This window comes from Mustela lutreola, chromosome 4, assembly GCF_030435805.1.
Source record: "Mustela lutreola isolate mMusLut2 chromosome 4, mMusLut2.pri, whole genome shotgun sequence".
Lineage (NCBI taxonomy): Eukaryota > Metazoa > Chordata > Mammalia > Carnivora > Mustelidae > Mustela > Mustela lutreola.
In genome coordinates, this window is record NC_081293.1 from 57,904,329 (window position 1) to 57,931,330 (window position 27,002).

The following is a 27,002-nucleotide window of genomic DNA, read 5'->3' on the forward strand; positions in this document are numbered from 1 at the left end:
TTTAACAGGAAAAAAGTCAAATGACAATTTTAATAGACTTTAAAACAGTGTACAAGTATAAAACACTGGTTTTGTATTTCAAAAATTGGAGGAAGATATCCAGTCATTAAACAGTCTACAAAACATATGCCAGTAGATTACATAAAAGACTATGTACAATATAAAAAGAGCTGAAAACAGTCTTCACTGTAAAAATAATTTAAAACAAATTTTTCAATTTAAAATATCATCTATAGCACAAACACACATCATGCAAATGGAAAACTAAATAAACTGCATTCTTTAGTGTAGCCAAATTTAATTCAGATTTAAACATCTTTTAGGTAGGGAAGTGGCCATTCAACAAAATTTTTCTCTCTGGCAGTAATGGTCCTAGCTGGGTATTTAAAGAACAGCTATATTTCAAACCCTTTTTAAAAACTGTAATAAATACTAAAGCAACATAGGAATACTTTATAATTTGGGGGTAATGTGGGGTAAAGGTCTGGAAAATAAATTGCTCAGTGCAATTTTATAAAGTATGAACTTTTTTTGGAAAGGCTAAGAAGCTTCTGCAGCTGGAAAAGTTTGATCTCTAGTTTTAAGGCAGGCTAAGCTTTTTAAATAAAGGTGTTACAGAAACTAATTTCATTCATTAACTATTCTATTGCAAGTTACATCATGTTGATCTCTGCAATACTAGGCTAGCAGTTTGGTGTCTATTACACCAAATCCTCCCAACAGGAGACCTGTACTTACTGGCTGAGTTATAATTAACATCTTAGTACTTTGGAACCGTAATCAGGGGCCTGTTGCTCCCCTCATTAATGGAAAAGAAAAGCAGCGGTCCAAAATATTACACTCTCCCCAGATGAAGTACCATTATTATAGATTCATAAAGGCTTTGCATATTCACATCTTGGCAGTTTAATACTTGTGGGAAAGAACTGATGCACATTTTACCACAGTGACAGGTATTTAAACAAGGGCAAATATTCTTGAATCGAAGGGTACCCAGGCAGGCACTACTGTTTCTAAAGCAATTGAAAACATTTCCAAAGCATTTATTTTTTTCAGGTTAGTTTTAGGAGCCAATATAGACATTTCCTACATGTCCACAGGAAGTACAAAAGCCATCTTCATTTCAACAATACAATATTCCTGAAACTCCTAGCACCAAGTCTTACTTTAAAAAGCAAAGACAACAGAGTGCTCTCCCACATACTGTTGACTTCCTTCTACACACTGCATGTCATGAGATTTTTAAAAAGTTAGCTGCCACAAGTTTTGGAAAATGCCAGTGTTTAAAAATAGGTAATTATGCTAATAAAGAATCAAAAGTTTAGCAGAACAGACATTTAAGGAGTTCAAACCATTCAATGTTAGAAAGAAAAGTGTGAAAATACCGTTCTTTGGTCTAGATAAGCTGTTCCCTTTAATTTAACATTCCAATGGCTTTTGAAAACTTTAAAATGTTGAAACTCACTAGGCAAGAACAAAATTATATATACATACGGATGTATCATACAAATGAACCTTTAAAAGAAAGTTTTGACCAACAGGTGATTAAAGATACTTAGTACCCTTCTTTTAAAAAAAGTTAGTGTTGAGTGTACAAGTACAGAAATAAGAAGTTAAAAATTACCCATGGGAAAAAAAAAATCCATTTTACCAGTCTATAAATATTACACCTTTCTGGTTTCCTTGCTCTGTTGAATTCACAAGTAAACATTCATTTTGACATGCTAAAGTTCCTAATGCTGGTGGAACAATTCCTGTACCTGGACAATTATTACATTATGATTTGTTTGATGGATAGTTAATGTCTGTTGCTTCCTGTTTCATGGATAGAGCTTCACTGACTGCCTCTTGATCACCGCCACCAATTCCAAATCCAGTTCCTCCAGCTCTGTCATTAACATCAGCTTCATCTTCCAAACCATTGTAAAATTCTTCAATCTCACTTTCATCCTCCAAGTGTTCTTCTAAACTTGGACTCTGGCATGTTCCACTATCACTGTTACTGCCACAAGAACTAGAGGATAAGATGTCATCTTCAGAGTCTGAATATACCTCAGCGCCATGAAAAATATAACGGTTTGGTGGTAAGAACAGATATTGGTTACCTGAAATACAGTAATAAAAGAGAAGTTATTCCCAGTTTTCTAAGACTAATTTGGTCCGATTATAGATTCCAGCTCTGCCTTTTACCTGAATATCCATACTAGAGGCTATTACTATAGTGTTCTTCAAAAACTAAGCACTCACTCCCGGCTGCAAATCTTAGTTCTGTTTTGCATATTTGGGCAATCTCTCTGCCTCCATTTCCTCATCTGGAAAATTAATTTTCACAACTCTATCAACTAAGTATGAATAACTACACAGAACCATATTCAAAAAAGGTTACTTAACCAACTCCTTTGAACAAGAATTCATCACATGAAATATCCAGGCCTGCCGACATTCCTCAGTTCGTGTTCACTGAAAAGAACTTCTCTAAAGCACATGGTATGCCTTCAAAGCACCTTCATTATTTTCAAATACCTTTAATTCCATAATGGCCTCACCACCTATTCAGAAGTGTAGTTTGCAGGCAATGGCATCACCTGAGAGTTTATTAGAAAGTTTAGATTCTCAAGCCCCACTACCCACATACTGAATCAATTTTTACCTAAGTCCTAGACAAAGTATGAGAAACACTGATCTAGCATTGGACGTTAATCTTTCTTTTCCAACCTCCTCCCAAATTTGCATTCATAGTTTAAGATATGACCTGTGATGGTGAAGACAATTCCTCTCTCCCCTAAGTTATGGGTTCCAGGTTAATAGCACCCCTTGGTGTGAACCTGAAATTTTTTTTTAAAGATTTTATTTGAGGTGCCTGCGGGGCTCAGTGGATTGGGCCTTTGCCTTTGGCTCAGGTCATGATCCCAGCATCCTGGATCAAGCCCTAAATAAATCTCTGCTCCCTCCTCTCCCACTACCTCTGCTTGTGTGTTCCTGCTCTGGTTGTCTCTCTCTTGCTGTCAAATGAATAAATAAAACCTTAAAAAAAAAAAAAAGTTATACAAGATTGTTTCATTGAAGTTAGAATATATATATTTTTTTACTTTAGGATTTTTCACACTACTACTTGATAAAGAGGTCTTATGTGTCAAAACAGGACAGATATGTTATGTTTCTATGCACTAATAAAGTAGCAGAAAGGGAAATTAAGCAATCCTACTTAAAACTGCATCAAAGACTTAAAAGATCTAGAAATAAGTTTAACCAAGGAGGTAAAAGACCTACTATGTTCATGGATTGGTATTAGTATTATTAAAATGTCCACATTATCCAAAAAAATCTGATTTCAATCCAATTCCTATCAAAACACCAACAGCATTTTTCAGAACTGGAACAAATAATCCTAAAGTGTTTATGGAACTACAAAGACCCCGAATAGCCAAAGCAACCTTGACAAAGAAAAAACTGGAGGGGATCATGCTCCCTGATTTCAAACTGTACTATGAAGGTATACAGTAATCAAAACAGTACAAATTTAGCACAAAAATAAGACATGAATCTATGGAACAGAGTGTCCAGAAATAAGCCCAGATTTATATGGTCAATTAATCTGTGACAAAGAAGGCAAAAATATGCCATGGGGAAAAGACAGTCTATTCCATCAATGCTATTAGGAAAACTAGACAGCTACACAAAGAAATAAACTCAACCACTTTCCCACCCCACATACAAAAATAAACACAAAATGGATTAAAGACCTAAAAGTAATTGGGACTATATCAAACTAAAATTTTACATGTGAAGGAAACCAAAGGAATAAAAGGACAACCTATGGACTGAGAGAAGATACTTAGCAAATGAGGTGTCCCAAAAGGGTTAACATCCAGATTATACAAAAAACTCCTGTAACAGCAGCAGAAACACTGGATGAAAAAAACCAGCAGAGGTGCTAAATAGGGGTGCCTGGCTAGCTCAGTCCATGGAGAACATGACTCTTAAGCTCAGAGTTGTTAATCTGAGCCCCACACTGGGTGAAGGGATTACTTAAAAATAAAATTTAAAAAAAAAAAAAAAACATGGGTAGAGGCCCCAAGCAGACATTTTCCCAAAGACATGAAGTGCTAAACACATCACTAACCATCAGGAAAATACAAACTGAACCCTCAATGAGATTACCTAATACCTGTCAAAATGGCTATTATCAAAAAGAAGAAAACTGCTGGCACAAATATGAAGAAAAAGGAACTCACAAACTGCTAGTGGGAATGTAACTGGTGTAGCCACTACGGAACACAGTACAGAGGATCCTTAAAAAAAAAATAAACTAGATATAAAAATTTCTGAGTATTTTCCTTTAAAAAAGCAAAAACACTAATTTGAAAAGATATATGTACCCTTATATTCACTGCAATACTTACAATAGTCAAGATACAGGAGCAACCTAAATATCCATCAACAGATAAGTGGATAAACAGATAAAGAAAATGTGTTGTAGGGGTGCCTGGGTGGCTCAGTGGGTTAAAGCCTCTGCCTTTGGCTCAGGTCATGATCCCAGGGTCCTGGGATCGAGCTCAGCAGAGAGCCTGCTTCCTCCTCTCTCTCTGTCTGCCTCTCTGCCTACTTGTGATCTCTGTGTCAAATAAATAAATAAAACCTTAAAAAAAAAAAGAAAGAAAATGTGTTGTAGATGTTACAATGAAATATTACTCAGCCATAAAGAAGAATAAAATCCTGCCATTTGCGACACAGATGGACCTGGAAGACCTAAAGGGTATCGTGCAAAGTAAAGTATGTCAGAGAAAAGACAAATACCATACAGTTTCACTTACATGTGGAATCTAAAAAGCAAGACTCATAAAAACAGAACTTGTGGTTGCCAGAGAAGGGAGGGTGGAGTGTCATACTAACTTTGTATGGTGGCAGTTCTACACTTAATCATGGTAAGCATTTCCCAAGGTATATAATCACCATGTGAAACACCTGAAACGAATTATTTTGTGTCACCAATATAAAACAAAAAACTGGGTAGATGCTATTCCTAATATTCTGTGGAGAAGGATCAGATGTTTTGCAGATCTGAGACAATACAGCATAGTGATTCAGAGGACAGGCTCTGAGGACAGACCTGGAATCCAAACTGGCTCTTCCATGTCCTGTTATTGCACAAGGTCCTTACACCTCTATAGTCCTCAGTTTCCCCACCAAAAGCAGAGAAATAGTAATAGTTCCTGCCTCATGATATTAAAATCAAATAATGTATATAAATAAAGCAGCTGCCCTATGGTAACCACCTAAATCTGAGTCATCTGTTCTACCAGCTAAAGCTCACCAGACAATGGCAGAGTACAATTTATTTTCCAATTTTCTTCTCAATTCAATGCTTACCTTCTCATTCCCTGGAGGAACACAAGATACAGAGAACACTTTAATTAATACACTGTCTTCCTCTACTGTAAGATACCACTGTTTAAACCTTTTTCTAGGTTAAATTCTCAACTTTACAGTTTCTCTAAACACAACTGTTATATCCAGCTGCCTAAAGCTACCCTCTATCAACTAACCTGCCAAAATTGCTTATCTCTTGCAAATATTTTGTTAAAATAATTACACCTTCAAAATGGTAAAAATAAGGGGCGCCTAGGTGGCTCAGTGGGTTAAGCCTCTGCCTTCGGCTCAGGTCATGATCTCAGGGTCCTGGGATGGGGTCCCGCATCGGGCTCTCTGCTCAGCAGGGAGCCTGCTTCCCCCTCTCTCTGCCTGCCTCTCTGCCTTGTGGTATCTGTCAAATAAATAAATAAAATCTTAAAAAAAAAACGGTAAATAAAATAATTATACCTCCAACAGCATTTCCTTACCATCAAGCCGTTTGCTAATCTGCTCCTTTGCAAGTCTAGCTGGCCAGCACTTCCTCACCGAGTCAGCAACTAAAGTTCTTTCATTTTTCTCCCCAGTATTAGAGCCAACATTCCTCACATCTGGACTTTCCACCTGTTCAATAACGCTTTCAATGTTCTTAGTAGAATTCTGTCCTTCCTGTGATTTTTCTTCCATACAATCATTTGACTCGGACACACCAGGATCATCAACATTACTCTTAGATGCTTGGTCTAAAAGTTTAACAATCACTGAAGAATGTGGTGGTGAAGTTCTTTCTGGTGAACTTGAGTCTTCTGAAATATTAAGAGGTGTGGGTGGCAACTCTGACAAATGAGCCAATTCTTTCTGTGTTCGTGGAGGTTTTTCAGTAATTTCTGAAAGCTTTACAGGGTTGCAGCAAAGTTTGGCATATTCACCACCTAACCTATGACATAATTCATTTATTATGACATCACAGTCTCCAAGAAGCTCTACATCAAAATGCAGATGAGGCAAAGGTTCTCTATTTATTAATATCTGAGGCACTTCATGGGGTATGGAACCTAAAAATGAGATGAAAAATGCATTAGAAAAAGGGAAGGGAGCTAATAAAGCCACAATAAAAACACTATACAAAATCTAACATGCTCCCATTACCAAAAAAGAAACCAGCCACTACTATTTAGCCAAGCCATCACATTTCCTACCAAGCCATCAAATAAAGAGATGAGAAGTTAAGCATCTTCATAAAATTTCAGGTCCTGTTTCCCATCACCTGATTAACTTTGAGCAATCTTCTCAGGCTTTTCTACCTCAATTTCCTTGACTGTATAATGGGTAACAGTACTTGCTCACAAGGTTGTAGTCAGAATTTGTCAAGTGCATAGAAGAGCTCTCGGCACATAGTGATGGTTACTCTATCAAAACAGCTCCTGATACAACGTGTGGAAATTCATCCATATCCATTTTCCACCATTATATACCTGTGTTTTACATCGTTTAAAAATAACTTCTGGGTATCAGCAACACACTATTAATACTGCCCCACAGAAAGCTTTTAAGAATGTCTCTGCTTACCTTTAAAGAGAAAAAATAACTAAAAAATAAAGTAAGGTATTCATTAAATTTTATCCTATATTCTGGGCATCTGGGTGGCTCAGTGGGTTAAGCCGCTGCCTTCGGCTCAGGTCATGATCTCAGGGTCCTGGGATAGAGTCCCGCATTGGGCTCTCTGCTCAGCAGGGAGCCTGCTTCCCTCTCTCTCTCTCTCTGCCTGTCTCTCTGCCTGCTTGTGGTCTGTCTCTGTCAAATAAATAAATAAAATCTTTAAAAAAAAATTTTTTTTTTTATCCTATATTCTGTCAAAGAATTTCACAGCTATTTTGGGAAGACTGAAACTGATAAAGCCATCACATACAGGTAGGAAAAAAATGCAGAATTATAGAGCTGAACTCCTGTTCAGTGTCATGGTTCAGTGTCTTCCAACTGTTTGCTCTGGCTTGCCTATATGATTGCTCATGTAGAGTTCTAATTTAATTCTCTGAAAGAGTCTGATATTCTCGGGACGGTCGGGTTGCTCAGTCTGTTAAACATCCTCTTGGTTTCAGCTCAGGTCATGATCTCAGGGTCCTGAGATCAGCCTATGTTTGGGCTCCCCATTCAGTGTGGGAGTACAGTAGGGAGTCTTTTCCTCCTCCATCTTCCTTCCCCCTGCTGCTCCTTCTGCATGCATATACTCTAAAATAAATAAATAAAATCCTCTAAAAAAAAAAGTCTGGGGGCTTCTAGGGGGCTCAGTTGGTTAAACATCTGCCTTCGGCTAAGGTCATCATTCCAGGGTCCTAGGATTGAGGCCTGTGTTAGGTACCCCCGAGGAGACGTCCATGCATTTGCTCTCTCTCAAATAAATAAGTAATTTTTTAAAATCTTAAAAAAAAGTTTGATATTCTTTTCCCCTCACCTTTTAGGGCACACCTCATGCGACTGAATTTAGTCACTCTATCTTCCTCTCCCCTTGCTTCCTCGTTAGAGGGAGAAAAGAGATAATATGAGAGCAAATGTTAAATATTCCTGAGAGTAAAAGGGACTTAAATTATATTTGAGCTTTCTCAAACACACAAAATCCCTTATGGGTAAAGTTGATCCACATACAATGATTATGACAAGGCATGACTGTTACTTTTTTTTTTTTTTGAGAGAGAGGGAATCCCTAGCAGGCACCATGCCCAGCATAGGACCATATGACCCTGACATTAGGACCCCAGTTCAGACACCCAACTGACTGAGCCACTCCTATACCCCAAGGCATGACTGTTACTCTCATAAAAACAGACCAATAATATCGAGCCCCCAAATACTCTTAAGTGAGTATATTACACTTCTAGATTACATTTAATTCTAACTAAACATACAAACTTATTGGAACTAAAAATCAACTACATTTGAACGATCAACAACTATAATCAAATTAAGACTAGAAACACACAGATTAAGGACTGTTTCCTAAGTGTATGTAAATTAGCTGAAGCTAACTCCTATCATAATAGAAACACACTCCACTGAAAAAGCTATTTCCCCTTGTTTTAGTTTTTCCCTTTCCCAAACCCTGCAGCAAAAAATTAACCAATCTCCACAAATATGAACAACACCAAGAAATAAAGTTTGGCTCTTCACCACTCTTTAACCCACAGAGAGAATAAGATCATTGGGGTCCACTGTAGAGACCCACAACCTATGGCAGTCTGTACAGAAATATGCTGTAAAAGTCATCACCAACTTACTTGGAATTAGTGCTACTGGTCTTACTTTCAGGGAAGACCCAATAACAATGAGGAGATCAACTTCATCTTTGTCGTATTTCATGGCTCTATGAAACTGCTCTGGTAAATTTTCACCAAAAAAGACAATCTCTGGTTTCATGATAGCAAGTGGCTCATCTGCTGGGCATCTAGGACAACGAGGAACCACCTACAGGTTCCAGATTTTGGTTGAGACAGGAAAAGGAAAAGCACTCAAGTTAGAAATAATCTACACTTACACACTTCCCAAGAATGCATTTCCAAATTATCAAAGCTGAATCACTATATTGTAGTGAAACTAATATAAATACTATTAATTATACCAGAATTAAAATTTAAAACTTAAAGAATAAAATTCCCATTTTTATTTTCGAACTGAAGTGTAGAAGCATATGAAATAAGCCATGTGTTTAAGTCCGGGGGGGGGGGGGAATTATCAAAGAGGAAAAACTGGATAAATAGTAGGGAAAACTGAATACAACCCTCAATGGCAATGTCACCCATCAATGACTTTACCAACATACAATGAAATACAATGGTCTTACTGTGTAAGTATGTAGCTATTGTAATATCCTTGAAGACCTACATTTGATATTTAAGAGTCCACCACAGATTAAGAAAAACCAACACTTGTATATATGTACACATGACTTAATCCTCTCAAAAAATTTAAGACAGAGATTCCATTTTAATGTGCTCTTCTCCACTCATAATTATGTCTGATTAACTATATATGTGGCTAAGCACATAAAATTTGTCTGATGGTTTTCTCTGCCATTATTTTCCCGTACTTCTTTTTTGGAGGACAGCAATCATACATGAAATAGCTTGTAGAGTAACTTTTTAAATGTTTTAAAGGAATACCAAGAATTAATGAACTAATTTAAAATTCAAAATACGACAGGCACTAAAAGGGAAAGTAAGAGAAACTCTAATATAGCAACACCTCATGTATGATTTGGGTTTTTAATTTTAACTTGGATAATCAACCAATTTCATCATTTTAGAGACATTATAGAGCAGTGTTTTCAACTTAAGGGATTAAAAGGGTCTTATATATTTATTTCATCAGCATTTCCAATGGTGATATTATCTTCCTGGCATCTTTCTGTACTACACACTTTCAGAAAAAAAGAAAAAAATAATAATGTGGAGGCAAAAAAAGAGACCAAAGATATGCACAATTCCTAAAATATGGGTGATAAATTACCTGATTAAAAATATCTCCTCGTACAGCTTCACAGTCTACTTTGTATTTACAAATCAGACAAGATGCTGTTGCAAAGGATCCTAAAAACCAATACACACATGCATTAGTAAATTACATTTCTATTTATTTAAACATACCACAAAGATTATAAAGTCTGACCCCAGAAAAGAGAATTAAGATTCCACAGGGGACTCTCAGGGATGAATAATTAAAATACTTACACATAATAAATACAGACAATCCAGTCCTCAATTGAGATGCTGACATAGTAATACCTTCTAAAGCTATTCTTTTCAATAAAATAAACCAATTCCTCCAGAGCTAAAACTCTAGAGTTGGAAGGCTATAATTGTCTGACGTTAGCTTAATTAATAGTTATACATTAAAAACAAGTTTTTTGTTTTTGTTTTTTAAAGATTTTATTCATCCATTTGACAGAAAGAGGGAGAGAGCACAAGCAGGGAGAGAAATAGACTCCCCGCTGAGCAGGGAGCCCCATGCAGGGCTCCATCCTAGCACCCTGCTATCACAACCTGAGCTGAAAGCAGACACTTAACCGACTGAGCTACCCACGCACCCCAAAAACAGTTTAGATACATAAGAAAATGGACTGCGCCTACTTTAATTATCCCGCAATTAAATGAAAGTCTTCTAAATTTCTAAATTCTATACATCTGAACTAACCATTTGTTTAGTTTCATAAACTAAAGAGGTCATATTTTTCTTATATGTCAATATTACTTTTATAATCAAAGGAGGTTATTTAGAAGAATTTAATGGAATATAACTGCTACACCTTTTGAAACACATTAGGACATTAATCTGTACAATTAATTTGTACAATTAAGTATCAAGGCCAATAGTTCTGGTTAAATTTTTTTGTATTCTACTTTTTAAAATTTATCTAAACTGATAACATGACTAAATAAAAAAGCTTAATCTATTTCTGGATGGCAACCTACTTTCTAATCCTATTTTTTCCTATGAAACTAATTAAATAACAGAAAGCATTCTAAAGTTTACTAACCATGACACTGAATTATCCTCTGGATTCCCGCAACCTGTTCCAGTGTATCTATGTTCTGCGTATAGTTCCGAAGTAGTTTTCCTTCTTTATCTGACAAGGCTATGAATTTGTGACAGAGAGATGGTTGGAACTGTCCAGGATATATTTCCTATATAATGCAAAAGGCAAAAAAATGATTACAGTAAAGAAATAAGTATAACACCTGTCATGTTTAGGTTTAACCAAAAAACTACCAACGATAGTCCCCATGTATAAATAAATTTAAAAAATACATGAGCATCTCAAAGCATCTAGATGGTTGCAACACACACCAACAAAAGGATTGCTGCTGTAATATGTATAAAACTCAGCTATTAGTGAACTTTCCCCTTGAAGAAAAAAGTCAACCCATAAGCATCTCTAATAAATGTAAACAGATATCTTAATAAAAGTCAGAAGAAATACACACCTGAGAATTTATCTAATTTTTTGTTGGCTGCAAATTCAGGGTTTTGTTTTGTTTTTTTTTTTAAGGAAAAAGAAAAGTTTAAGTTGAAATTAAAGCTATCAAAGATATGGTGACTTCTTTTAAAAACTAAAAGGCACTGTCAACACAATATTAAAAGTTGTTTATTCATCATTCATTATAAATATCAACCTGTTGGAAGTTTAAAGCTAAAGTTTTAATTCCTTACCAAAATTGTTTTCCTTCCACTGCACAGGCACATACTGGTATAGTATAGAGTTGCTCATGAATGCTGAGTTGCTGGATTTTGTGTGTGTGTTTTTCCCCCCAAATAATGCTTCAATGCTGTTTCTTCTTTAAAAACAAAGAATTCAGATATACACATGGCAAAAAGATCAGAGAAAAAGTATCAATTTTGGTCCTCTCAACTTTTGACAGTGTTTTTATTAAATTTCATTTAGTAAGTGACTATGGCAAAGGAAGTTTCTTCTCTACTTTCTTCTTTAAAGTAGTAATGCTACCTACTTCCTTACCATTCATTACAGCCTCTAACCTATTACAATGCTAGCAAAAAATCAGACACAACCGTAGGTCTGTCAATAGGGGACCGGTTGTAGAAATATATTTCATCCATAATAGTGGAGTATGCAGCCATTAAAATGAATGTGAGAGGTCTAGATGTACTGACCTGGAAAATGGTCCAATGACATGTGAAAAAAAGCAAGTTAGTCACCAGTGTGTAGAGTTTTGGTTTTGTTGTTTTGTTATTAAGCAAAAATAGAAATTAATATGCACATGTCTATAGATACATTCACACAAACACCAAGTCAAGGATACAAAGAAGCTATTACCAGAGGTGGGGAAATGTTCAACTTCTGACGTTATACAAAAAACTTTAATAAGATTATAGATGACTTTACTTTTCACCTACTTAGTATTTCAAATCTTAAGAAACTCTCTACAGGGATACCTTTTAGGCAAAAATAATAAGCAAATCTCCTAACCACCGCCATATACATAATCATCATAATTATTTACTAAGCTCTCTGGAAATGGCTATTAAAAGTATTTTTTAAAAAAATATTTTTAGGAGGGCACCTGGGTGGCTCAGAGGGTTAAAGCTTCTGCCTTCAGCTCAGGTCATGATCCCAGGGTCCTGGGATAGAGCTCCGAATCCAGCTCTCTGCTCAGCAGAAGGCCTGCTTCCCCCCTCTCTCTGCCTGACTCTGCCTGCTTGTGATCTCAGTCTGTCAAATAAATAAGTAAAATCTTAAAATATATAGATATATATAGATATAGATATATAAAATATATAGATATATAGATATATAGTCATTAAGCATCTGCCTTCAGCTCAGGTCATGATCCCAGGCCAGGGTCCTGGGCTCAAGCCCCACATCAGGCTCCTTGCTTGGCAGGAAACCTACTTTCCCTCTCCCACTCCCTCTGCTCGTGTTCCTGGTCTCACTGTCTCTTGGTGTCAGATAAATAAGTAAAATCTTAAAAACTTATTTATATATACTTATATATATAAATATACATATTAATATATGTAATATATACTTTTTTACAACAAATATTACGATATGTGAGGCTACAGAAAAATGGATTCTAATAAGGAACATGAGAACATGCCAAACTCATAACATGAACAAATGACTACCTAGAGAGCAGGTTTGGGGAGCAAGAGTACCAAGACTTTACCCTCCTGGAATGAACTTTTCTGTGTCTTATCATCCCCTATTCCTCTATTTATATATATGTATGTATATGTGTGTGTGTATGTTTTCTTTTTTCTTTTTTTTTTTTTTTTTTTTTAAAGATTTTATTTATTTGTCAGAGAGAGGGAGAGAGAGAGCGAGCACAGGCAGACAGAATGGCAGGCAGAGGCAGAGGGAGAAGCAGGCTCCCTGCCGAGCAAGGAGCCCGATGTGGGACTCGATCCCAGGACGCTGGGATCATGACCTGAGCTGAAGGCAGCCGCTCAACCAACTGAGCCACCCAGGCGTCCCTCTTTTTTTTTTAAAGTAGGATCCATGCCCAACATGTGACTTGAATTCATCATGCTCTACTGACTAAGCCCGCCAGGTGCCCTCCCTATTCCCTTTTTAAAGAGGAAGGTAAGAAGCACAAAGATGTGCGGGACATCAGATTCAGTTCTACACTCCACAGTTTCCCTTCATGTCCAATCCACGAGAGTTCAGGGTAGTTTAGCCCTTAAAGTTACAAATCAATTTCTGTATTTGGGGATAACTTACGAATATTATAAGCCTACATTTTATTATGTGAGGACCTAAATGACTTGACTCTTAACTCTATTTTCTTCCGAATATACAGTGGACCATGTCTGAACCATAAGATTTAAATACTGTGTTCAGGGACGCCTGGGTGGCTCAGTGGGTTAAGCCTCTGCCTTTGGCTCAGGTCATGATCTCAGGGTCCTGGAGTCCTGCATCAGGTGCTCTGCTCAGCAGGGAGCCTGCTTCCCTTTCTCTCTCTCTGCCTGCCTCTGACTACTTGTGATCTCTGTCAAATATATAAAATCCTTAAAAAAAAAAAAAAAATTAAATACTGTGTTCGAACTAAAGGATATAATCTGAAATAATGAAAAAAAAAAAAATTACCATGGGAGGGCTTTTAATGGACACTACTCCTAGGACAAATTCTTAACATCAAGTCTGCTAAAAGCCAAATGGCTGAGGCTAAAACTTTCAGATAAAAGTACGGACTGGGAGGCCTTGGTGGCTAAATCAGTTACGCATGTGACTTCAGCTCAGGTCATTATCTTGGGGTCCTGGGCTCCCTGGTCAGTGGAGAGTCTGCTTTTCCTTCTCCCTCTGCTATCCCTCTCTCAAATATATAGATCTTAAAAAAAAAAAAAAAAAAAAAAAGTCACAAAAGTATGAATTGATCTTCTTTGTTGGAACTGTGAACTTTGTTGGAACTGTCTGTTCTCAGACAGACCATCCCAAATCTCAACATCCTGAAGCATTATTAGGAAAATAATCATGTGAACTAGGCCACTCTGTTACTGCCACAGGGGTACTTATAGATTAGAATGAAAGAACTGGGACCAAATGCTGAAATGCTATTAAAAAGATGCATTGCTTCCATGCAGATGTACCCAGTAACAAGCACAAGAGAATTTCAATCAGTTAAGCTATTAGTTACCACTTTATGAATTTTTAGCATGTACCAGGCATAACAGAAGTCCTTTATTTATTATAATGCTATAGAAGAGGTAAAAACCCACTGAAAAGGTGGGATGCCTAGGTAGCTCAGTCAGTTAAGCATCTGCCTTTGGCTCAGGTCATGATCCCAAGACATGGAACTGAGTCTGCCAGGGAGCCTGCTACTCCCTCCGCCTGCCACTCCCCCTACTTGTGAGCGTGGCCCCCTCTTTCTTTCTTCTCTCTCTCTCTCTCTCTCTCTCTCTCCAATAAATAAATAAATAAATAAAATCCTCAAAAAAAAAAATTTAACAGTTGAAAAGGCAAACGAAATACAGCAGCGTTTCTATATGGTCCACAAAGAAAAGCACATTTACTATCTGGCCCTATACTGAAAAGGTTTGCTGACTCTATTATAGACATATATATTCCCCATTTTGCAGATGAACAAACTAAAGCACACAAGTAACTTGCCAAAAGTCACAAGAACAAGTAGCAGAGCTGTCATTCAAATAAGTTCTGAAAACAAAGTGTGGTTCTTAATCATTATGCATGCTGCCTTTTCAATTTTGATCCCTCAACATCAAGCTTATTTCTCTTTTAGGCTAATAAGCACCACTACTAGGTACTGTATTTTGCATCTCTTCAAGGAACTGCTGCAAGCTTGAATTCCAATCACTATCTAACTTAAACACACGCTTCAAGAATGCATGACGTCTCCACAAGTATGAGAAAGAAAAGCATCCCAATGGAAAAAAACAGCTAAGAATAAATAGGCAATTCAAAGTTATACACATGGCCAAGAGTAAAAAGCAGTCATCCACACTAATACACAAAAACACTAGTATGAGAAGATGCTAATTTTTATCTACTGAGATTTTTAATTGCCTTAAAAACAACTCTAGATATCCATTAATAGGAGACTGATTAAGTATATTGTAGTACAATTATAATACTATGCAGCCTTTTCTTAAAAATGATGTATATCTGTTAAGTGCCATCATGAAACTATTTCCAAGAATATTAAGTAGGAAAAAAAGCAAGGTAGAGAAGAGGATGTGTGATTCTGTTAGTAATTACTGTTAGTAATTATTTTTAAAATATTGAAAACTTATCATAATGTCTTCTATATACACATCCAAGTTTACTCTTTTTTTCCTGGAAGGATACCCAAGAAAATATCTTACCATGGTAACTTTAAAGAGACTAGAGGTAGAGAAGACTGACTGGGGAAACCAACTAACATGTCTTATACAGTTAAAATTTTTTAAACCACATATACAACACACACACACAAACACACATGTGCATGTGATTTTTTTCAAGTATTTTAATACCAATAGTGCACTGTGGAGGGTTTCTTAGGTATGTAGGGGGCAGGGGCATGCTAAATCAGCCTTCTAATACACTTCTGATAGGAGTATATTTTATTCCACCTTTCCAGGTAGCAGTGAGAAAAAACATACCATGACTTTCAGCAATTGCAGTTTCAGGAATTTATCCTAGAAACACTGGGAACATACCAAGAAGGACAATCACAGCAACACTATTTACAATAAAAGAAAAATAGGAAACACCCAAAATGTACACTTGTGGAATTATAGTACACCAGTGGATGAACATTATGACCATTAGAAAGTATTCAAATATCTGAAAGAAAAAATTAAATGCAAAAGACTACAAATCCAGAGCAGCAGACAAAACAGCTCAGTTTTATAACAAAAATATGCATTCAATAAATAAATTTTTAAAAATACATTTGGGTATAAAACTATAGGTGCGTTTATACATAAGTGACCTACAAAAGCCTAAGTACTAACATTATCTTCAGATAAATGGCACTCTGGCTTTTTTTTTTTTTTTGGCTTACATTTTTTGATGCAAGGTGATGGGCTGGTTTTAAGAGATTAAGTTTCTAACTACAGAATCTGGTATGTTTGCACATTAACAAAGTGATCATTTTTTGAATATATACAAAGATGTTTGGAATTAAGTTCCTAAAAATTCAGTTCATATTTCCCCCTCTACTATTTGACTTTTAATCACTTTAGGGTAAAGGATATTCACTGAATTCAATATGGGGTAGCATCTACACCTGGGATAGCATCTACACCCTCTGAACAGTCTTTTCTGACAACAGAAAGTTATTTATAGATCCTCAGTTTCACCCTGACTCTTAATATAACCCCTCGTTTTTAAACAATTATCAGTCAATTATTTTAGACCCCTGAAAACCATGACCACAACTCATTATCAATCCTAACCTTTACTATGCACGAGGCTAATGGTTCAGAACACTGCTACACAGCTTTAATGTTGGGCTCTATTTTTCTTATATACAAGAATTCAAAGAGATACCTACAGGTAGGCACACTGTAATACAATGGTGCTCAAACAGGTAGCAATTTTACAGGCGACACTTGGTAATGTTTGCAGGCTTTCTGACTGCCATGACTGGGAGGGAGAGTGTTATTAATAGCATTTAGTGGGAGAAAGCCATGGATGCTGCTAGACAGCCTACAATGCATAGGACAGTTCCTGATAGCAAATAATTATCCACCCCAAAATGTCAACAGATTGAGAAACTTTTCTACTGAGCCAGTCAGAATTTCCCATCTAAATGAAATGTTTCCTTCTCAATAATTATATATAATCACTGCCTCAATTTATGTGTAGAAATTCCTTCCTTCCAAAATGTCTAAATTTCACCAGTAATATTTTTTGATGGTATCATATTAAATTTACTTTCTCGTAACAAACTAAAATCATCAGCCATCTTTATGAACTTTCTGGCCAGTTAGAGAAACTGATAAAAAACTTCAGGTTATGAATATTTTATTTATGTACTATTTTGAGAATCTAGTAAAATACTGTGTAAGTTTTACATATCCTTCCCACCCTCCATTTCTGTATATGATCTTTCATTCTTTGTCCTTATTTCCTGCTTAAGCTTTTTCCTATTCATTTTTTAGACCAAAATTAACTCAGTCTATTACCATTACTATCAATTTTAAGTGCTACTTCAGCAACTAAAAGCATTCATTTAGGCAGTGTGAGAATTAAAGTATAATAATCCTATACAAGTAGCAGTTACAAAGATTAATGTATTTGGCTCTTACCGTAACTTAAATGAAAACTCAAAGCAATCATGCAGAATTAAATTTATATAAACAAAACTGCGAAAGGATGCACTTTATAAATGACTAAACTTAATTTTTTTCACTTTATTAACTAAAAAAATATAAAATCTTAAAACTTTTATAGAAGAAAAAAATGCTGCCCCTCAAAACTTTTCTTCTCCCAGGGGCACCTGGGTGGCTCAGTGGGTTAAGCCTCTGCCTTCGGCTCAGGACATGATCTCAGGGTTCTGGGATCGAGACCCACATCAGGCTCTCAGCTCAGCAGGGAGTCTGCTTCTCCCTCTCTGCCTGCCTCTCTGCCTACTTGGGATCTCTCTCTCTCTCTGTCAAATAAATAAATAAAATCTTTAAAAAAAAAAAAAAACAACTTTTCTTCTCCCAGGGGTATGAAAGATGTACACAAGTGATTAAAAACATTATAACACATTAACAGCTGCCATTTTTACCATAACTCACTTACTTTCTCTTATGCATGGTCTAGATTTCTGTTAAGCTCATTTTTAAAAATTCCTATAATTTGTCCTTAGTAGAGTAATTCTGAATTGCTTCTACAGATTCTTACCTATCAAAGCTAGTTTAAGCTTAAACTGAGTATCCAGTCTGTACATCAGACAACTAAAGTTTCTTACCCTTGCTATTTCAATTCTCAGTTACCACATTTTTCCAAGTGTCAGGTTACTACTTTACTAGGCCATTTAATATATACTTAAGTTAGTTTGGGCAACGTGTTTCTTCTCAGAACACAGAATTTACAGCAAAAATCTAGTGAGCATTATATAAATGTACCAGTCAATCAACTTTTATCATAAAATATAAGATAATTTCTATTTACTTGCTGGCCCTCTAAGTGTTAATCTCTTAATAACTAGAGCTATTATAATGTGAGTGTCTAAGTCCAACTCAAGAAGCCTATAATTAAATGATACTTCACTTCTTCAAAAATCATGTAGTACCTACTACTAGCAGTGGAATATAAGAGCTTTTCTGAGTTATATAAATAGTCCTTGAAAGTCTGAAAGAAGTGCTCTTTAATTAAAAATCAGGTTCATTTAATTTCTAGATTTATGAAAAACTAGTCAATAATACAAAAGACCCTTATCAAATATACTGAAGTTTAGAAATATTCTAAATTCTAAATTTAGAATATTTATTCTAAATTCTAAATATTCTAAAATTTCTTTCCATAAAACCACTATCGAATAAAAAATAAAAATTTTCTACAGACTAAAATCTCCTGAACATGGTATAACTTAAACTTAAACTTTACAGGACAGCTCCCCAATAGAAATACGTGAGCCATGTATAAAATTTAAAATTTCCTAGTAACCATATTAAAAACATGAAATTATAATGTTTGACCCAATATCAAAAGCATTATCATTTCTACATATAATCAGTGTATATAAATATATATTATTTTCTATTTTTTTCCACGTATTTCCAAAATCTGGTACATCTTCCACACTTACATCACATCTCAGTACACTTGTGTACTCAACAACCCCATACAGATGAAGGATTCTGAATTAGTGCAGCTCTAGAGACTCTAGAGCAAAATAAAACAAACTTGACTAAAATGCAACCTAAGAATCTTCATCCCTAAAAAGAGACTTTTGAGGCACATCCTCATGTGTTAAACTCTGGCTACCATAAAAATACAAGAGATTACAATCTTTATAACCCATAAAAAAATATTAAAAATCAAAACAGTGATTTTACTTTCATAGGTCTACTCTACTGACCTCTAAAATTAGCCTGAACAATGTAAAGGCCATTACTAAAACACAAACTTGAAAAATATGAAATAGTCTCTTTAAAAATAAGCTCAATCCTAAAATGAATAGTAAACGATAGTCCCTCCTTCTGGGAAGAAGAAAATTCTGATTGAAATGATTTTATTTCAGTGACCTTACTCTACACCAGTCCTAGGACCCAATTTACTAGACAATGAATGGTAAACTTAAGAAGCCTAAATGTGAATAAAATACATTTTCATGAGAAAAGGTCAAAGAACTAGAAAACTTCATAGTACCTTTGCAAACTTGAAGAATGGTCTTGGATCTTTTCTGAAATATTCAATATCAAACATTGCTTGAGGATCTGGAAGGTCTGGGAAGTCTATTGCAAGGCGAGCATAAATACCATCTCTTGACCTGAAGTCAGGTATTCCACAAGAAACAGAAACCTGGAATATGCATGGCATAATTTGCACAATTCAATCTTCTATCTTTATGTTTATAATTGCTAGTTCATCATATAATTAGGGAAGAGCTGAAAAATATTTTACTTTAAAATTTATTTTGGGGAACAATTTCAAATTCAAATAAAACAAACACCAAAAAAACCAGTATAATGAAATCCATCACATTTTCCATTCATAATGGGGTAAGGAATTTTAAATCAGGCTAATTTTTTTTTTCAGGCTAAATTTTAAACTTAAAGGTTTATGTTTAAAGACATAAAGCAACTGCAATTTGAGGACAGAGTAAACCATTTCAAATTATTTTAACTACAAAGCAGGCATGATTTTCTATCACAGTCAGGTATTTGAAAAAATAAAAATTGTCATCTGGTCAAGGTTCTACTATTTCAATATTAAATTCCTATATTTTCTTTAAAAATTCGGTCATATATTTTAAATCTTAACTGACATTTCAAATTGGAATTTCAAAAGTTAATTTTTTGTTTCACAATTTTATCAATTGACCCCACTCTAGCCTCAGAGTAAAATAAGCTTGTCTAAATCACATCTGGGAACAAAGTAGAACTATTCTTGATAATTATTTATGATTAAATAGCACTCTGCCTTAACTCAAAATGGCAAAAAGACTAAATCTTACTCCAACAGTTAGTTGCTTGCCCTAGGTCATGTAAGATATTCCGTTCTCAACACACACTAGCCTTAGGTAGCTAGTTAAGTGTGAACCCAAAGTGGGGCTAATGCCACCACAATCATATCTCCTTAAATTAAAATGAAGGGGGGCGCCTGGGTGGCTCAGTGGGTTAAGACTCTGCCTTCTGCTCAGGTCATGATCTCAGGATCCTGGGATCGAGTCCCACATAGGGCTCTCTGCTCAGCAGGGAGCCTGCTTCCCCCCCTCTCTCTGCCTGTCTGTCTACTTGTGATCTCTCTCTCTGTGTCTAATAAATAAATAAAATCTTTTAAAATAATAAATTAAAATGAAGGGGAGGTAGAAACCTGTTGCCTTCCCAACACTAAGTTACTTATTTATGGATACCAATTTGGTTCCTAATTTCCCCATAAAGATGGAACAAAAGCCCCAATTTTTCCATCAGACAGAGGCTAACACACTGCAACGCAAAAGTATTCCCTGCCTCTCCTTTAGGAGCTGTAGTATAATAATAAGTAAAAACCTTGCCTTAACTCCACTTACTGTATTAACAAACAGAAGTCTTTTCTATGGTTGCTGGAGGTTTTTAAAGAAATGAACCAGTTTAACAACTGTTATAACATTTTTTTATATTTCTTCTACACAAAAAAATGTTTCTTACAATTGAAAAAAGCCTAAGAAAAAAATCACACATCCCTCTTTTACTAGTGTTTTTTATACATCTTACATACCCCAGCTCCTGTCAGAACTATTATTTTTTTGCACTCTTGCAGTAATTTCACAGCATCTTCAATTGTATTAATATCTTTTCTTTTTTTTCTTTTTGGTGGTTCTGAAAGGATATTAATAACAATCTGCCACAGTGTCATATCATCCAGTTCAGGTGGAGGAATTGTTTCTGGTAGCAAATCTTTAAGAATTGTACGAGGATCTGTGCCAATCATGAGATGTTGCTGAACGAAAGTATATGGACCTACATCAAGAAGGAAAAGAATTAGAAATAATCCACCGCCAAGTAATTCAAAAATCTCATTTTCTAAAATAATGAATTAGCAACCTTCAAAGTTTTTTTCAAGATAAGAAAAGAAAGCAACATATAGGTATTCATTCTTTAGAGCTAGTGCTCTCTCCCAATGAGAATTAAGGAGATCAAATTAAAAGATGTGCCAGCTCCTACAGCTCTTAAATCCAAACTCTCTTCTCCTATTTAAAAATAAAACCAAAATTCACTCTTCAGATCATTATGTTCTTTCAAATAAATATCTGTCATGTAAGACTTAAAAATTATGTTAAGCTGATTTGGGTCAAAAAACTTTCAGAATTATTCAAATGCTGATAATAATTACCTTCATTTACTGAGTAGTTATTTAATGTCAGGAACTGTCAGTTACTAAATCACATAAGTCTTCCTTAAAATATGTTTAATAGAGGGACGCCTGGGTGGCTCAGTGGGTTAAGCCTCTGCCTTCGGCTCAGGTCATGATCTCAGGGTCCTGGGATGGAGCCCAGCATCAGAGCTCTGTTCAGCGGGTAGCCCGCTTCCTACTCTGTCTCTTCCTGCCTCTCTGCCTACTTGTGATCTCTGTCTGTCAAATAAATAAATAAAATCTTTTTTAAAAATAAAATTAATTAAGAAGACATTAAAAATCACAGTTTGATAAGATATAAAAAGAGATGACTGGCATTTCCAATAAATTTGCCAATTCTACCTCAAAATTTAATTTTAAAACAACTTTTTCTCTATTTCTTTATTACTATCATCCTGGTTTAACCTAAAATCATGTCTTATACCGTAAATACTATAATCATCTCCAATGAACCTTTGCCCCTTTGAAGTCAACCTATATACACAGTACAGATTTTTTTTAAATGATCTTTTAAGAGAAAAAGTGATTTTAAGAGAAAAAGAAGGTCATTATATGATAAGAGGGTCAATGATATCAACTTTTAAATTTCAAATTCTGATTGTTGCTAATATAAAGAAATACAGTTGAGTTTTAAATGATCACGTAACCTATAACTTCGGTCTAATCATTTAATTCTGGTAAGCTTTTTTTTGACATTTCCATCCAATTTTTACTTAGATGATCTTGTCTACTGCAAACAGTAACAGCTTTTATCTGTCTTTCTAATACAGAGTCCTTTATTTTTCTTATCTATTATAGTGGCTAGAACCTCTAGGACAATATGGAATTTAAAAAAAAAAAAAACTACCAGGATTAAATGTCTATGGCTAAGATCTAGAAGAATACACAATAATTAATAACAGAAGTACAAAAGAGTTCTACAACTCAATAAAGGAAAGGCACCAATCCTGTAAGCCCACAGGAAATCCATAGGTAATTACAATCTCTTTAAAATTTTCCAGTAATAATCTTCAATTCGATCTTAATCAATCTCCCAAAATGACACAATACTGATGCTTTGGATAGTAATAATTTTTACCCTGTAATTTCTTAGATCAGTTTTCCAGTTTGAAAAAAAACAAAAATAGAGTGAGTATTACAGATACTAAAGAGGAACTAAGTACCACCATTTAAAGAGTCAAGACACTTTTTCAAAGACTGAGAGCATATTAAGATGGTCATGTTATATTTTGGTATAAAAATCTGATACTGTAGGGGCGCCTGGGTGGCTCAGTAGATTAGGCCTCTGCCTTCTGCTCCTCGGGTCCTGGGATTGAGACCTGCATTGGGCTCTCTGCTCAGCAAGGAGCCTGCTTCCCCCTCTCTACCTGCCTCTCTGCCTACTTGTGATCTCCGTCAAATAAATAAATAAATAAAATCTTTAAAAAAAAAAAAAAGTTAAAAAAAATCTTGATAATGTTCTCTCCATCAAAATACCTTCCTATTTTATCCATACTTAACATTTACTGAGCACAAACTGTGTGCCAGGTACTTTTCTAGACAGCAACAAAATGCTATACCATACAGTCAAAAATCTCTGCTCCCACGGAGCTTATACTCTATATACAGGAACTAAAACAAAAAAGTTAGATACAGAGCTTATTAAGAAGTGGTAAGTACTAATGAAAAAAAGAAAAAAGGACAGTTTGAATTGAGAAAGAGCAAGATACTCTAACTGGAGAAAAACACCCCACACAGAGCGGGTACAAGTGAAGAACTGGAGGAGAGCGAAGAACCTGAGAAATACCAGATGCCAGCTTTCATGGGCTTATTTAGCTGTTCAAAAACAAAAACGGAACAAAGCACTAGACTTTTCCCCGGAAACATAAGCGGACACTAAATCTCAGGAAACACCTAAAAACCTCATCACCAGGTTTTAAGGGTACAGAAAACTTTATTTTTAGTTGACTTTAAAAAATACACAGAGTACATTCTCTAAAGCTCTGAAACCATACCTATCCGTGGCCTTGGAGTCCAGTCACTAGAGCTTGCATGTGAGGCTCTATCATCCTCATCACTTTCACAGGAATGAAAACCATTGGTGATTATTTCATCATCAAAAAGAAGGTCATCTGCAAAAGAACCCAAAGTAACTCGAGGTTGCTGAAACAAGCTGCATCTAAAATGTATGAAGATCTGTAACAGTTATGATGCAGTGATTGAATAAACCACTGAACATTCATTCATAGTGCCTAGGTTAAAAAATGCCTCCTGGGTCAGCCTGCACCATTCAAAGGAGCAGTATATACACATCTTTACAGATTCTGTGCACAATCATAAAACTTTAAGTTCATCAAAATCTAGAAATAATTATACTTAATCAAAACACAAAAGTTGGGGCGCCTGGGTGGCTCAGTGGGTTGAGCCGCTGCCTTCCGCTCGGGTCATGATCTCAGGGTCCTGGGATCGAGTCCCGCATCGGGCTCTCTGCTCAGCAGGGAGCCTGCTTCCTCCTCTCTCTCTGCCTGCCTCTCTGCCTACTTGTGATCTCTGTCTGTCAAATAAATAAATAAAATCTTTAAAAAAAAAAAAACAAAAAACCACAAAAGTTCTTGGGGTCCCTGGGTGGTTCAGTGGGTTAAAGCCTCTAACTTTTGGCTCAGGTCATGGTCTCAGGGTCCTGGGATCAAGCCCCACATCGGGCTCTCTGCTCACTTGTGATCTCTGTCAAATAAATAAATAAAATCATTTTAAAAAATAAATAAATAATTTTTTTTTTAACAAAAAACACAAAAGTTCTAGTTACACTGAATTTACTGATCAAAACAGGAATTCATGAAACTTGTCAAAAACTTCACAAGTCATTCAAACCTATGACTATGCCCTTCTCATATAATACTAGATGTACAAAGATATTTTTGTGTGGTTTCCCATATTAAACTGTTTACTGAAATCAAGGATCGATTTACTAACCTAGACCTTAATGCACACGTATAGTCAAATGGCCTGCTGACTGGATTTATTGATAAAGACGAACACCCATCCAGGACAGAAACTCCTCAGACTGAAAATATGAAAACCCTCAAAGATGACAGGACATGACATACACAACTAACACATGTTTTAGCATACCAGAAAAATGTCAACTCATGTTTCGGGGTTACGGATATACATGAACATACAAAATTACACCTAATCTAAAAAATTCTAAGTATATAATCAGGGGGAAAAGTACTATTTATATTAAATAGTCTTAAAGTACCATCATGCTCCAAACCCAGCATTAACTGCACCAAAGAACGGTAATGTCTTTTAGAAAAAGCTATGCTTTTCAAATTTTGCAGACTATGACTTTAGAAACAGCTCTGCTCCCTAAAATTTAAACCAAGTTTAAAAATAAAGATCCTAAAAAACAAAAGAAAAAAAAAACAAAAACAAAAAAACGAACTGCACAGGTGTGTCAGTTTGCAAAGACAACTAAGGCTGCTGCAAAGGACCAGCAAAAGTTGCAGATTTAACAGTGCAGGTAGGGGTGTGGAAAAGCGAAAGATGTTAAACAAAGGCAATATGCTAAAGAGAGTAGGAGGAGAGGGAAACTTACTTTAAAACCAACTGCGGGAGCTTAGCCGCCCGGCGGCTGCGCAAAGCGCGAGGCCGCCCAGGCGGGCCGCGGAGGGAGGGAAAGAAGGAGCAGAGGGAGGGAGTACTCGAGCCGCTCGAGCAGCCCGGCCATCAGCCGGAGAGGTGCACAGTCGAGGCCAGTGATGGGGAAAGGGACGCCACAGAACCAGACCTGAGCCCCCAGCCCGCCTCAGAGAACGCCCCCAACCCCATACCAGAAGGGGCCCCAAGAGAGGGAGGAGGGGATGCGCAGTCCCTGCCGCCCGCGCCCTGCGCACCTCGGTACCCAATCGCTGCCGCCGCCGCCTCTTCCTCCTCTTCGCCCTCGTCGTCGTCGTCGTCGTCGTAGAAGTCGTCGGCCGGCGGCGGCTCCCGGGATAGGCCCTGTAGGCCCGGCCCATTGTCTCCTTCTCCGGCCGTCGCCGCCTGGGCCTCCCGCTCCCCGCCCGCCGCCGCCGCCGACGCCGCCGCCTCCCGCCACAGAGCCGCCGCCGCCGCGGGGCAGCCCCCGGTCGCCGCCGGCACCTCACGTTCAGGGGCCGCCCCACCGGGCTCGCCCGGGCTCCGCCCCAGGCCGGGACAGTCTTTCCGTGGTCTCTTGCGAAGTGGCTCCCCGACGGGCGGCGACGCGGCCTCCCTCTCGGCCGCCACCGCCGAGGGGGAGCCGCCGGGCTGAAGGGCGAGCGCCGCCTCGTCCGCCATCTTCCAACTGCCTCTCTGGCCCTCCTCCCTCGCCTCCTCTGCTCCCGCTCGACTCGCGGCAGTGGCGCCCCCGCGGCTCCGGCTGCGGGAGATTTAAACCCCGTCACGTGACCCGGTCCTCTTCGCCCCCGCCCTCCCGCCGCTCCCGCCACCCACGCGGGCCGGACCACAACACGGCGGGTCACGTGGCGGGCGGAGGCGGCGTGGGCTGGGAGGAAACGCGGCCCCACCCCTCTGCGGCAGGCGCGTCTGGCAGCCAAACCCGCCCATTTCCCCAACTTCTTTTCAAAACTGGCGTCAAATCGCTGTCGCCCGGATGGCTTAAGTTTTGGTTCACACTGTGAGTCTCCACTGAAGTCGGAAGTGCACACCTTGCTTGCCTTAGGCTTTTCCAGGTTTAAACTAAGAGGTTAAAACAGTTCCTGAGAGGCGATGAGGACTGAAGCTGGCCAAGGATTAGCTTCGTGAAATAACGCTGGATAGTCTTGTTAACAGCATGAGTAGAGAATAAAAGACACAGTTCACTCCTCACCCTCTTCACGCGGTTCTGACAGCTCCTCTTTGCTCCTTTTTTCCTCATGCTCCAGTTTTTAGCTGACTGCTCCCCACCCCCATCACTTGCAGGGTGGTGTAAATGGTCGAAGCCTTAAAGGCCTGTATCCGCGCTGAAAAACCTCTGACTGGGGTTGGAGATCAGCCTATCGGCTTTCTGGCCCCACCTTGGCTCCAAAGGTGTGTGAATTACCTTCTCTGAGTGTATTGGGTCAAGAGGGCGATACGCGAAGAAGCAGAATGAACCTGACTTCGCCCGTATATATACTTCTTCTGACTTTGGCCTGGGATTTGAGAT

General features: G+C 37.3%; 1 protein-coding gene across 3 annotated transcripts; it reads right to left on the reverse strand.

Moving 5' to 3' along the window:
* Positions 1–26,251, reverse strand: SIRT1 (sirtuin 1). Of its 3 annotated transcripts, XM_059170119.1 has the most exons (9): positions 25,729–26,251; positions 23,845–23,961; positions 21,215–21,456; positions 19,664–19,816; positions 10,877–11,024; positions 9,850–9,929; positions 8,622–8,808; positions 5,841–6,404; positions 1–2,105 (listed from the first exon to the last, which is right to left on the reverse strand). In XM_059170119.1, exons 1-9 carry the CDS (start codon positions 26,150–26,152, stop codon positions 1,777–1,779), a joined length of 2,244 nt encoding a protein of 747 aa, XP_059026102.1. In that variant the 5' UTR covers positions 26,153–26,251; the 3' UTR covers positions 1–1,776. The 3 variants fall into 3 exon arrangements, with proteins under 3 accessions (XP_059026102.1, XP_059026104.1, XP_059026103.1); XM_059170121.1 differs by lacking the exons at positions 21,215–21,456; positions 23,845–23,961; positions 25,729–26,251 and adding an exon at positions 11,551–11,672 and having other exon boundaries at positions 19,664–19,800; XM_059170120.1 differs by lacking the exons at positions 21,215–21,456; positions 23,845–23,961; positions 25,729–26,251 and adding an exon at positions 11,551–11,675 and having other exon boundaries at positions 19,664–19,798.
* Between the last annotated feature and the right edge of the window lie 751 nt (positions 26,252–27,002).

What these genes read in the sequence shown, in the direction of transcription:
- SIRT1 (XM_059170119.1), bottom strand. Translation starts at nt 26,152, where the DNA reads ATGGCGGACGAGGCGGCGCTCGCCCTTCAGCCCGGCGGCTCCCCCTCG. An exon ending in GACTCCAAGGCCACGGATAG is followed by an intron (nt 21,457 to 23,844) that starts GTATGGTTTCAG and finishes TTCTTGATGTAG; the next exon opens with GTCCATATACTTTCGTTCAG. An exon ending in GATTAGCAAACGGCTTGATG is followed by an intron (nt 2,106 to 5,840) that starts GTAAGGAAATGC and finishes ACTGTATTTCAG; the next exon opens with GTAACCAATATCTGTTCTTA.